Source organism: Camelus dromedarius, chromosome 29 (assembly GCF_036321535.1).
Source record: "Camelus dromedarius isolate mCamDro1 chromosome 29, mCamDro1.pat, whole genome shotgun sequence".
In the NCBI taxonomy this organism is placed as follows: Eukaryota; Metazoa; Chordata; class Mammalia; order Artiodactyla; family Camelidae; genus Camelus; species Camelus dromedarius.
In genome coordinates this window covers 6642021-6654873 of record NC_087464.1, presented here as the reverse complement: position 1 = coordinate 6654873, position 12853 = coordinate 6642021, and the positions used below count along the sequence as shown (strand labels likewise).

At 51.8% G+C, this 12853-nt stretch overlaps 1 protein-coding gene across 1 annotated transcript in view; it reads right to left on the bottom strand.

Annotated features, from left to right (window-relative positions):
• ADAMTS17 (ADAM metallopeptidase with thrombospondin type 1 motif 17) overlaps positions 1–12853 on the bottom strand; it is a 302517-nt gene that overhangs the window by 52823 nt on the left and 236841 nt on the right. The window contains exons 17-18 of the mRNA XM_064480528.1: positions 5023–5180; positions 2240–2399 (exon numbers count right to left, since the gene is read on the bottom strand). Of these exons, the coding sequence (XP_064336598.1) occupies positions 2240–2399; positions 5023–5180 (318 nt within the window). The remainder of the gene's footprint in view (positions 1–2239; positions 2400–5022; positions 5181–12853) is intronic.

Genomic DNA, 12853 nt, shown 5'->3' with positions numbered 1-12853 from the left:
GATGGTTGAAAGGAATTGATTGATGCATTTAAAGTGTTTAGAACAGAGCCTGGGAGGGGTTAACTCTTCAGGTTAGCTACATCCCTATTGCCACTATAATCATTTGGGAAGCGTCACAATCAAAGGTTAACAGGCTGTCAAGTACAACTTTATGGATCCCAGGCTCCTTGGGTCTGTCTCCTGGGGAATCTGTCATGTGGGAATGACTCAAAATTATGGAGCCCTAAACTTGTGTCAGCATAAAAAGCATACAGCTGCCTCAAACCAGATTTCAGTTAGGGCTGCAGGTCAGGGAGCTGGGAGTCATCAGTGATGTAAAAGGATGCCACTGGGCCAGGGGTGACAGCAGCAGACGGCAGCCCCTCTCCCCCGAGGTGACGGGGGCCTGCTAACTCTCCCACTGGGGCCATGCTCAGTTTGCAGTAAGTTGCCCCCGAGGGAAAGTCTGGTGCAATCAGGGATATGGGCAGTGTGGAAGGATGACGGGGCCCTACGGGGCTGCTTGAGGAAGAGGCTGAGAACAAACAGTGGAGGCAGTCAGCCCAGACGTGCAGAAGAGGGAAGGGATTCCCAGCTGACCCTGGCAAGTGTCTGACGGGTCCGATTATGCTATGGCTATAATTCCTACCCCTGAGAAGTGGGACAAGTCACTTTAATGGTAAACGAGAATCTACATATTGGATATCTGACAAACATCACCTTCACGGTCAGGAGCCAGGCAGAGCTGAGTGCTGGTGAGGCTGTGCCCATGTTCCACGCTGCTAGCCCACCCTCTGGGTTGGCTTTCCAGAGTCTAGGTCAACCTTCTGTCCTAACTCGGTGCCCATCAAAATCCACCCAGCTTGCACCCCACTTCCATGACCCCGCTGTGTGTCTGTCAGGGTGACAGAGTACACTGTACTAAGGGGCTGCTGCCTAAGAGTTCAGGAAGCTTCTGAGACAGGAAGGAAGGGGGAAGGGCACGGCCATTCAAAGAATGACACAGCCATTAACACCAAGATGGCGGAAGATCCAACTCCCAAAAGGCCTTGAGGCCCAAGATTGTGGGAGATTTGACTTCCTGTAGACCTTGAGCTTCATTATACCCTCACGGTAATGTATTAACATGGTAAATGGCACTCCCACAGGCGCCATGACAGTTTCGAGACTGACCATAAAAGGTCAAAGAGTGAGTGGCGGCCCAGTTCCTGGGAACCACCACCCCTCCCCAAGAAGTTGGAATAATCTTAGCACTTGTTAGGAAGTTACCGAGTCCATAAAAACTAGCAACACCGCACTTGGTGGCCACTCTACCTTCTGAATGAGATGGATCGCTCTCTATGGAGTGTGTATCTACTTTTACTTTACACTGAGCACCCAACACCCACACCTTGTGTCCTTTCTCTTGCCTTCGGAGACAGCCTGTCCTCTGTCTATGGCTCTCTCTGAATAAATCTACATTTACTCAACTGTGGCTCACTCTTGAATTCTTTCCTGCGTGAAGCCAAGGGCCCTCACTTGGTGGGGCACATCCCAGGGACTCAACTGAGACCTGGGACATGGCCATCCTCTCGCCCCACATTCTCTTTCCTGTATCACTTCCTCTGTTCCTCCTGAACAACACAGTACAGACTACAATGCCTTTTGTTCATACTGATTTTTGTGTTTGACAGTTTCCTCCTTGCAGTGGGTGTGACGGCTGAACATCCAGTCTCAGAGGTGAGGAAATGTAGGTGCAGAGAGGGTAGGTCATTTGCTAAAACATGGAGGCAAGTCACGAAGTCAGGACTCATGCTCTGAAAGGTTCACTGGACTTGGATGGCTTTTTCTTTCTGTTGTATTACTGTTGGTTCCACTATATACCCACTGGTGACTATGGCAAAGAGGAAAGGGTATTTTAGGGTCAGAAACATCTTCTGGTACCCCTCTATGAAATGGCAACAGAGGAAGGCCTGTCCTGTTCATTCCCAGGGTCACCTGTCACACTTGTGACATAGCCATACTTACATTCAGATCAGAGCCCAAGGGTCCTGTGCAAAGCAGCCATGTGGGCACAGCTCTAACCTGCAGGAGTCTGGAAACTCTGCCCAAGTGTCTTGCAGAGAGATCTGCAGTGGGACGTGGTTACATTCCCATGGACATACAGGTGCGTGGCCAGCTTTTCCCAGGCTCCATGCGCTGGCCTTGGAATGCCCCGAATTCGCTCTTCCCTCCTTTGACAAAACCCCCTACCCAGTGAGCCCACGACCACGCTGCTCACCTCCTCCGCACTGCACGCTGCACCCTTCCCAGCCGCTGTGGGTCCAGATGAACAAGGAGTCCTGGGGTTTTTCCGGTTCACTTTGATTCTCAGCAGTGTAGTTTACGGGAATGGTGTATTCATAATGAATTCCATAATTTTGGTCGTGAAATAACAACACCTAGATCAGCAGCAAAATAAAAGGCCATTTTAAAATCAAGCAAAAGCCCACAGGATTGCTGAATGCGCAAGGCAAGCCATGCTGTGGCTGTCTCCCTACCAGGGATAACCAGCTCTTTTCGGGGTCTCCAAACAGGTTCAATTGAGGGGCGCTTCTTTATTTCAGTCTTGGGTTCTCCAGAGACTCAACCCGGGAGCAGGAGCACCTGTAAACCACTGGCAGGGAGTTCTGCTCTGTCCCACGGGAGAGAGGACTGGGTTAGAGGAGGAACTGGGGGATGGGCAAGTCTGTGGGCTCTAATAGCTCCTCACATGGAGAGCTGCTCCGTGCAAAGTGCCCGTTCCCACACAGTCACTCGCAAAGCTGTCCTTGCAGGCAAGAAAGACGCAGATACTGCTTTTTCTAAAAAGGCATCTGAACGAGGAGGGTTGCTCTACTTTTCCGAAAATGAACACGACTCTTCATGCCGCTGCTATGTATCACTGGGATGGGTGAGGCTGGCTCAAGGGTAGACACAGCCCATTGCAGGGGAACCTTGGGGATGTCTGTCAAGGATGCATGAGCCTTCCTGTTGCGAAGGGAACTAGGATGATGATGATGTCCTGGCTCAAGGCTTAAAGCCGGGAGTGAATGGCAGGGAGCCAGTGAGTAGATGGATGAGGCTGGACCTGCCTGGGGGAAGGCCAGGTGGACCGTGTGGGCCAGGTGGACGGAGGGTGACAGGAGCCACCCTCCGTCCCAAACATCTCCCTCCCTTCCAAGGCCTGGAGGTGCAGGGTCGGGGTGGGGTGCTGAGAACAGCCTGAACTGAATAAACATTCACTGCTCCAAAAAAATAAACTTGCAGTAATGCATTTGGAAAAATGCCTTCAGTTAAAAAAAAAAAAAAAGAAACTCTTTAAAAAGAGATCTTTATTATCTCAGTATGGGAATAAGGCTGGTGAATTGAGAATCCATATGAAACCAATTTCATGCAATTTTGTAGCCATGTATAATTTGTGTGTGCGTGTGCGTAATTGGTTTCAAATGCAGGTCCCCGTGGCTCTGCCAGTGCTCCTGACCCTGAAAGCAGTGTGCACAGCCCGGTTAGGGGACAATGGACTTCTATTTACAGGCTGAGGGGCACCTCTCATTTCGAGGTTTAAAAACTAAAAGTGACAATCATATTTCAAGAGAGAAAGGAGATTCACGTTCAAGAGGGCTGCCACTTCAGTGGTGACAACTGCTGTTTTCCCTGAGTTTTGTTTATCATGGTCTGAATGAATCCAGGCTGGGCACTTGCTTTAATGGGCTGATGATTCACTTACAGTTTATGAAAGCTTTTGGGAAAGAGAGGAAATAGACCCATCTTGGTGTCTGCTAGAAAAGCAAGTTCACATGCTAACAGGTCATGTTGCTATATGGATTTTATCTTGTCTCTGGCTTCGTCTTTTAGTCCCTCTGAATGACTGCTTTTAAATCAAGACCAGAGGATTTGTTCTAATTACTTAGATTCGGAAACAATCTAATCACAGAGAAATGGCTCAGGTACAGGTTCTTAGATCCCAGAAACTGACTGGCAGGGATACACCAGCAGTAGACTTAGTGGGTTGAGTGTTGCACCGACAGATTTCCGGACAGTTTATCTCATGCGTGGAAACTGGCTCTCTTTGCCCTCATCAGAAATTGGAACAGGGTTAGAGCCATCGTGGATGACATCTCTGCTCACATGCAGAGCTGGTCCCCTCAGGAGGTTCCCTGGGAGACAACTTGGGAATCCTTTGGGTGTCACCTAATCTTGAACAGCTGCAGGTTGCCAGTGACCACAAATTAACTGGGGGAACTAACTTCCAAGGAGACACTTTGGCAAGCACTTTGATTACAGATACACAAGCTGTCACAATCTCAATTTTTTGGAAAGAGATACAGAATCAGTAATTTCAAGCTATCAGAAATTAGCCACGAGAACTCCTGGACCCTGAGAAGGAAACAGTGGCATTTCTTTCCGTGGAGATCTTTAATATTCTTCAAGGGCAGCACAACCAGGAGTTTAAGTGGTTTACATGGTTTGCATGTCCTCCGGGGGAACAACAGGTGAGACAAGGGTGCCCTGATCTGGCCCAACTGCACAGGCTTCCTGAGAACACCCGGGGAGTAAATGTCACAGTAGAACCTGGTTCGCCCCCATTTCCTCAATGTTTTTTATAAGCCAAGTCTGGAAAATCTGAGTGATGTTGGTTTGGAAATAGAGTCAACTGCTCACTTCCAAAAGGTAGTTTCCAATGTGGATCTACAAACTGCGGGGCGGATCTCTGCCATCCGACATGAAAACACAGACTCTGAGTGGGGCTGTCTGCTTAAGGAAGCCAAGTCTGCCTAGCTGCCACATGGCTAAGCATTTCCTTCCTGGAGGCAGTTCCGTTTGAAAAAGATGGGAGTTCTGCCAACAGAGAGCTAGGGCAAGGTTTTGAGAGGGGAAAGGGATTAGGCAAGAAAAGACTAAGAGAAAGGTTTGAGCAGCAGGTGGCCAGGTAAGCCACCAGGAACCATGTGTCTTTTCTGCCAGGGTCCCAGGGAAGAAGTCAACTGGTAGACCTCCTGGAGCTGTCAGTCTTAAGACAAACACAAAAGCATAGCATATTACCATCAAATGCAGCGGCAATTTGGTTGGTCCCTTGGCAGAAATTTTCTCCCACAGGCCCCTTCTAACATAGCGAACGGTCGTGCCTGCGATCTGGAACTCTCCGGGGAGCTCTATCTTCCAGTCACTGTTGATGGACCTCTTGCTGGAGTCTTTGAGAGCTACAAAGAAAACGGAACACCATGGAATCAGGGGGAGTCAGTCTGTCCTTGAAGGGGAGTCTGCGTGTCCTGCGTCTGGGTCAGAAGCCTCACCCTCCCACCTCCAGCGGGGAGGGGAGAAGGGCCCGCAGTAAGGGAAAGGGAGCCTCCTGTGTCCTGAGAACAGAAGCCTGGCTCACAAGGAGCGAGCAGCTCATGACCCCAGAACCCTTGGAGAGAGAGTGGTCGTGACTCCCGCACATTCGAGCATGGGCTGCTGTCTGAGAATCAGCTCACACGGTGGAGGTGCGGGGCTGAGTGCCAGCTGGTGGAGACAGCCACAGCCCCATCACATTTTGCTGAACTTTCAGAGTAGAGCGTTTTCTGCCTGCTGAATGGATTCTATTTTAATACATCCAAGGCTACAAAATGGGTTTTGCAGCTTCAGCAAAATTCAGTTCATTTTACTGTTACCTATGTGGGGCTTTTTCGAGGGTAGCCTAACTCCAACATCTCTTAGGGATTTGATAGCCCTACATTAGTAAAGTCGATGCTCCTTCTAGAAACAAGTGTCCTGTCACTAAATATGCGAGTCTGGAACCCTGAGCTGCCTACAAGTGTGGCCATAAGGGTCAACTGACGCCGTGTGGGTGGCGGGGATGCTCCCAGCCCTGGATCCGTGGAATTCAGGTTTACACTTTGCTCACTCACACTTCCACTCAGTACAAGAAGTGTTGAAAGAGACAAGGAATGGACATTTTCCTGATCAGCCACGGCAAAGATTCGGTTTTCCATACAAGCCATATCTGATCATTCACTCACCAGGGACTTTTTGTTGTTTCCTCGGGCTTAGAGCCATGTAGTTCTCATGTGGGAGCACAGTGCAGTGAAATTCTGGTGTTTTGATTTGTCTTGTTATTTAGGAAAGAAAAAAACTAATGAGAACCTACTCTGGCATTTAGGAGAAAGGGGCAGACGAAAACAGGTGACAGCAAGTCTTTATGTTGCTCGAAAAATGAGACTCAGGGCACCCTGAGTCCAGCGCCAAGCTCGCTGCAAGTGGAGCTGGAACCCCCGATGCCCCAGATGTTTCCAGTCACCTCGGGACCCTGGCTCTGTCCACCACCAGTGAAGTCAGGTTCTAACCCATTCCCTCATCTCTATTACTGAGGCCAGAAATAAAATGCCCACAGTTAGTACCAATTTTGGATAATGAGACTTGAAACCCAAAAATGGTTTCAGTTAACCCTGAGTCTGCAAGCCCCAGGTTGGGTTCGGATCCACTGGCTCCAGTCCTAGTCAGGCCACAAGCAGCTGTGGGACGCTGGCCTCTGCTTCTTCGTCTCCAGGAAACGATGGACCCTGCGGGCTCCCGGCGGGGAGATGCACAGTCAGGACGCATGCTCCTGCGCTTACAGGAATGGCCAAGAGAACGAAAGGAGCAGGGCAGGGGAGGAAGGGCGGCTTTCCAGCAGAGTGGCTTCCAGGAGGGGTTTCCTATCCAGGGCAGCTGCGCACAGGGAGTGGCCGAGGATGATGGGGCTCCAGGGAAGGCTTGGAAAAGAGAACTCTCTACCGCTTGGAACCCAGCTCTTCCCTTCCAGAAATTCTACCCACTATTGAAATTTCCTGGCTACTGAAAGGAAGTGAGAATCTTGGGATACTCAACATTTCTGCTCCTCTCACAAGCTACAAAGCCCCCATTTAAGGGGCACGTTCTCTGGTTGAGCTCCCTCGAACGCTTTTTACCCATTAAATCTGCCCTACGACTCTCTAAGGTAAAGAAAAGGGTCATTTTCCTCTTCACAGGTGAGGTCAGGAACCTGCCTCGAGTCACACAGCTACTAAGGAGGCCCAAACGTGAACAGACCAGGCTCAGCACACTCCTCAGCCTGGCCATTTTAATCCCCACATTCCTTAGGTTAGAGCATCAGTCAGGTTTTAAGACAGCTGCTGAAATGTGCAAATGTCACCCATGTTCTCAAAGAGAACAAATTTCGAGCTCAGAACACTGCGGGGTCTCGTGTTCTATATCTTCTGATACAAATAACCAACCTTACAGATTTCCAAAGCTTCCAACGCACTAAAAGCCTGAAAATGCGTTTGGTTATGTCAGTTACTGGGGTATCTAGGCAAAGGCCATGCGGGCGTTCGCTGCTCTATTTCTCTGAAGGTTTGGAAAACTGTTTCTTGCACGAGCGTACATCAACTTGGTTTTTGGAATTAGCACAGGCTGGTGGGAGTTAGCACACAGCACAGACAAATGAGGGGCCAGAGTCCTCTAAGAAAAGGCTCAGTAAAAACAAGCCAGGGAAGCACATGGAGCAGCCGACACATCCCCCTGACGGGCCCCTCACCTCTTTCTCTGAGGGCCTGGGAGCTGGTGCTGAAGACATAGCTCCTGCCCTAGGGGGCTCAGTGTTTGGAGAGGAGGAGTGAGAAAACGGATAAACATAATACACTTTCATAAGCTCAGAGGTGAGCCCAGGGCCTGCGTGGGGCTGAGGGGAGGGGGCAGGGACTGGGGCGGGTGGGGAAGGGCTTCTGCAGGAGGTGCCCTGAGCTGTGACTGCAGGAAAAGCACGTGGGCAGCGGGGGCTGTCACTCCTGGCCCTCGGAGGCCAGGACTGATCTCGCCCAGATCTGCTTCTGTGCAGGGGGATGGAGGGATGGAGGCACGCTGCCCTGTGTGGAGAAGCAAGTGGAAGGTGAAGGAACATTCTTTTCGGAAGTCTGACTGGGAAAAGGAGGCGGGAGACACAGACAGGCTAGGACGGTGAAGAAGGAGAAAGAAGGCTCACTGGCATTGTCACTGGGGTGGGGACACTGAAGCGTGTGGCAAACCCCTGTAACCTGGAGTCAGAGAGGTGAGCAGAATGAGCAGAATGAGCCTCCTTGAAGCTGACGCTGACCACCGTCATGCTGGGACCGCCCCAGAGAACCCGCCTCCCACAGGGACCGGGGCGTGCTGGGGCGGCTGCTCTCCTCCGGTCTCAGCCCGCGCTCAGGCCCCACCGGCCCCACATTCGGTGCCCTGCCCTGGGGCCCTGCCCTTGTTCCTGTCTCAGGGCTGCTGTGGACATCTGAGTGCTCTTTCCCGGCATTCTCCTCTTCTTCTTCAAGTGACAAACCCAGAGGAGCCTCTGGGGAGATGTCCTTCCCTGAGTCACATGGGGCTGACCCCAAACTCCAGCCCAGCTCCAGCTGTGGGCCCATCACCCAGCCCCGGACAGTAAGAGTCGATCCCAAGACTTTCCTTCACCTCGGGAAGAAGCAGCTTTCCTTCCACAGGTGGCCCAGAGACGCGCTGTAAGTCTAGGTCTGCCAGTGCCCAAGAAGAGGCCCCCCAGGTTAACGTCAACTGAGAGACGACAGCAGGGCCAGGACAGAGACACTGTTTCCCCTGAGATCATTTTAAGCCCCTGGATCCAGCGGTGCCTGAAGCTGATACTTAGCAATTGAGAACTGGGTCTGGCTCTCATATGTGACTTTAAGAGGTCGGGTTTTTAAAAAATACTAACCATGATAGAGGTGGGGTAGGTCAGGAAAGGAAATTATTGGTGTGGATTCCTAGAAATCACCCCAGGATCCTTAAGCTTAATACCCTCAGAGATTCAGAAGGCCTGGCACACCCTATCCAGGCCTTAACGCTCTCTCCCGGGCCCTGCTCCTGTCCAGCACCTCATTCAGGATGAAGTGGCTCTCACTTGGCCTTGTTTTGAAGGTGCTTTAAAAGGACTTACTGGATTATAAACTGAAAACCACCCCACCACCATGCCAAAAGTCAAACATCTGGGAGGTCAGGAGAGGGAAGGACTGGAAAAAGTGCAGGAGGGCACACCTGGAGCCGATTATAAAACCATCCACAGAAATGTTGTGCAGAGGTGTGGGGGCCGCAGGGGAAACCTCACTTCTGCCGATGGAGGCGCCTGCTGCGGGCGAGACATGGGACAGATGCAAAGCCGGCTGAGGATGGGGACGTGCCACCTCCTCATCCCCAGAGCAGGGTCCTGCTTGTCAGTAGGGGGAGGGCTGAGGGAGGTGGTCTGCAGGGTGGGCGGGAGAGGCCGTGGAGGAGTGAGTGTGGACAAGGAACAGGGAAGGGGAAGTGAGAGAGGCAGGCTGTGGCTCACTGGTTCCTCCAGAAAAGGCCAACAGCGGGACTGGGAGGAACATGCCAGTCAGTGCAGAGCTGGTGGCCAGCTCTCTGGGCAAAGCAGCCTAGATTTACGGTGTCTGTCACTATGCCAGGAGTAAATGCATCCCCGTGGTGGATTTCAAGTTTTTCAAGTTATCCACCTGAGCTCAGTGAACGCAGAGCTGGGAAGAGATGAGAACAGTTAGCTCTACCATCCACACACCGCCGCCAGAGCACTCCCAGGACTTCTGAAGGCACCTGTCTTTGCTTTGGAGGTCCCAGTCTGGAGCTGAACTGGTGAAATCTCACACGGTCACGAGTTCAGGGTCTGGGTGTGGGGGGCTCTGATGGCCCCAGAAAGAATAAACTTTGTGTGCCAGGCTCTGCTGTGGCCACCTCCATGGCGGCTGCCAGCTTCCAGGCACTGTAAATACAGCTTTACAACTGCCATCGGCACCCAGTCTGAAAGCCAGCACCCCCTCGTCAGAACAGTCTGATCGCGGTGACAATCTCACGTATTTTGCAGTGGGAGGAAAACTCAGAGGCAGAATTACAATGAGATCAGCAGTTCCAAGAAGCATGGGAATCACTTCAAAACTACTGACTCTGGTGTGAGAAATTTGGTGAGCAAGATACAACCTTTGCAGGGCACTGTGGTCCATGCTGAGAAATCGGGACTTCCTGCGAAAATCAGAATTTAGCACCTGACAGTCCTTCCAAAGGGCAAGACTGCAGCCTCAGAGGGTCTGTTGGAACATCAAGGTCACTACTGATGGTGAATACACAGGTTCAGTGTGGAGTGTGATGAGAAAACCACCTGTGGGGCCGTGTCAGCTCCAGGCAGCGAGAGAGCAGATCACTCCCGGCTCGTCTGCAGGATCCCCCACCCCAGAGCGAGCTTCACAAAGCAGGGTTTGCGAGAAGCAGGGAGGCCATTGCTCCGGGGCCCCTCGCGTGCTTGAGTCCTTTCCAAGGCCCTGTATATAAGGTAATCTTTTTCTTACGGAAGGCTCCCCCAGAGTAAGTACATTTTGCGTCCTCTAAGCTCCCGTTCCTCTCACTCCTTGGGCATCAAGGGTATATGCAAGCTTTCTTCATCTGTAAGCATTTTGAGACTTGCTTGTACTTAAAATCAGGATTTGGGGGCCTCGAAACTCAGCAGCAGTTATTAAGATGATGACAAATGCTCTGCTTTGATGGAGAAATACTAGAGTTAAGAACAAAGGGAATTTCTGAGCGACTTGATTCTTCTACCTGTGATGTCTGAAGTTCTGATTTGGGGAGGAGGTTTTCGCTTGCTGATCCTGCTTCGGCCAGAAGTTGGATGTTTGAAACTCTGTCTCAAATAGAACAGTGCTTGTGTTTGTGCATTCTGCTAAGAAGCCATTAGAAGCCTCTCGGCAGTTAGAGCAACTGTCTGGGGTGAGGATGGGTACCCACCCTCCCTTGCTACCACAGCAGAACAAAACCTCTTCGACGACCCAGAACGTGAGGCCATGTGGCGAACGTGTTTCCATCAGGGCCCTTCTGTCTCTCTGTGGACACCTACACGTTGTCAGTGGGCTTCCGGACACTGTGGGAGAAGCCTGTAAGCCCTTCCTAGGAACGAAGAGGGGGCGTTCCTGCTGGGAGGGCCCAGCTCCTCCTTGGAGCTGGCTGGAGGCAGAGGCAGGAGGGCAGACCTGCCCACACGCCCTCCTCTTGCACGTGAAGAAGCCAGGCTCCTTTCTGTCTCTTTCCCGCGCAGATTCCACTGGACGACTTGACCCACATTCAACCTACTTCTCGTCCTGGCATGGAGTCAGCTCCTTTTATTTCCACTCGGAGTTCTGCCAGCTCCATTCTCAGCTCTGGATGCAAACTGCAGAGGCATTTCCTGTTCCAGGTGGTTTTGAGCAGAAAGCCAGGCAGCGTGGGTTGAAGGTAGGTGGGGTGAAATTCTTCAGGAACTGCTCCCAGCAAATGTGAGAGCAATTCAAAGTTACACAGGGTTGACTTCCAAAGCACCCAGCCCCGAGTGGAAACAAGGCTCACTGGAACTAACTTTAGAAATGTAACAGTCGTGGACCACCTTTGGATTTCCCTCGTGCACACACCAGGCCCTGGAACACTGGGATTCTGATCTGTGGATAAGATGAGGTGGCAGAGTCCCAACCGCCCAGGGAGGTCCAGCGCTTCCGGGGGGCTGAGCATTTGCCCTGAGACATTGAACCAATCTCCTCAGAATGGAGGTCTGCTTCTCTGAAATCCACACACCGAAGTAGGTTTCCAATGGACACGTTTCACATGTGTCCTCCGATGAAAAACTGTCCCCATCAATTGATCTCTGACCACGATTGATGCCTCAGAGGAATGCTGGGAGACTCTGACCTGCAGCAGGCCCAGAGGAAGTGAGGACCTCCGACAAGCTACTGACCTCCTACAGCCTCAGTTTGCTCCTCCGTGAAACAGGCATGACCATGCTCTGCAGTACAGTTTCTAGGCGGGACTAGGGGTCAGGTTTCAAAGTACAGCAGGACTCAATGACTGGGAGTCACTAATGTCAATGTCCGTGCTATCATTTGGCCGTGTGGTCCTCAGGCTTCCGGAGCTGAGAAGGACCATCACGAGAGCCAGCTCCCCTGGGTGGCATCCTGTCACTTGTTGGCCCTAAGATGGGTTCTGGAGAAAAGTCATTTTCCCTACAGCAATTAGATGTTGAGTGATCTCAAGGATTCTGACATCCCTCTGTCATTCTTCTTTCACACAGAAAAGCTGAAGTCAAGGGAACGTTTCTATCTTCCCCAGATACCTGGGGCTGGAAGGAAGGTGCTAGGAAGTCTCAGAACTTACCTGCAGGGCGCCTGCCTGCTGGTGCTTTATGGCAGAACCAGTGAGCCGACTTTGGAAGTGAGCCAGCACCTGGGGTACTGGAATAATGAGTTTTGAAGAAGGGTCAGAGGCAATGTCAGCCTCCCACAGAGACCCAGTGCCTCCAGGGAGCAGAAATGTCCTCTCCAGGTAGGGAGGGAGAACCAATGGACCCACTGGAAAGGGTAACTTTGGGGGTGACACTGGGTGATGGGGCTTCCGAAGCACATACTGGTAAAGTCGCCCCCATTCCCTTCGGTGGGCAGAGAGGAGGCGGGCTCTTTGAGAATTTAGTAAAAAGGCTGTCCCTCTGAATAAGCTGCCAAGGGCAGCACAAAGCCCCATTTTGGAAAGGATTTAGAAGCACTGTTCTATTTGTAGAGTGACAGCTGGGACAGCTGCAGAGAAGAGTGCCAGGCTGGACCAGGCCAGCTTCCAAGCCAGGAGGTGGGCAAAGCCACAGGGCTGATGAAGAGAATGAGGGTGTCAACCTGAGGGACGGCAAGGTGCTAATCCAGCAGTGGCCACAGCAGTGGCTGTTACAGCCTCAGGGAGGCTGCTGGATGGACAGCAGGTGGGAGAGCTGGGAGGAGGGGGCAGGGCTGCCTGGGACACATAGGGACCCCCAGGGGGCCACCTGCCTGTGAGCCTGGTGTGGCCACTTAGAAACAAGAGCTTCTGTGCCCACTCCTGCCTCTCTCTGAGG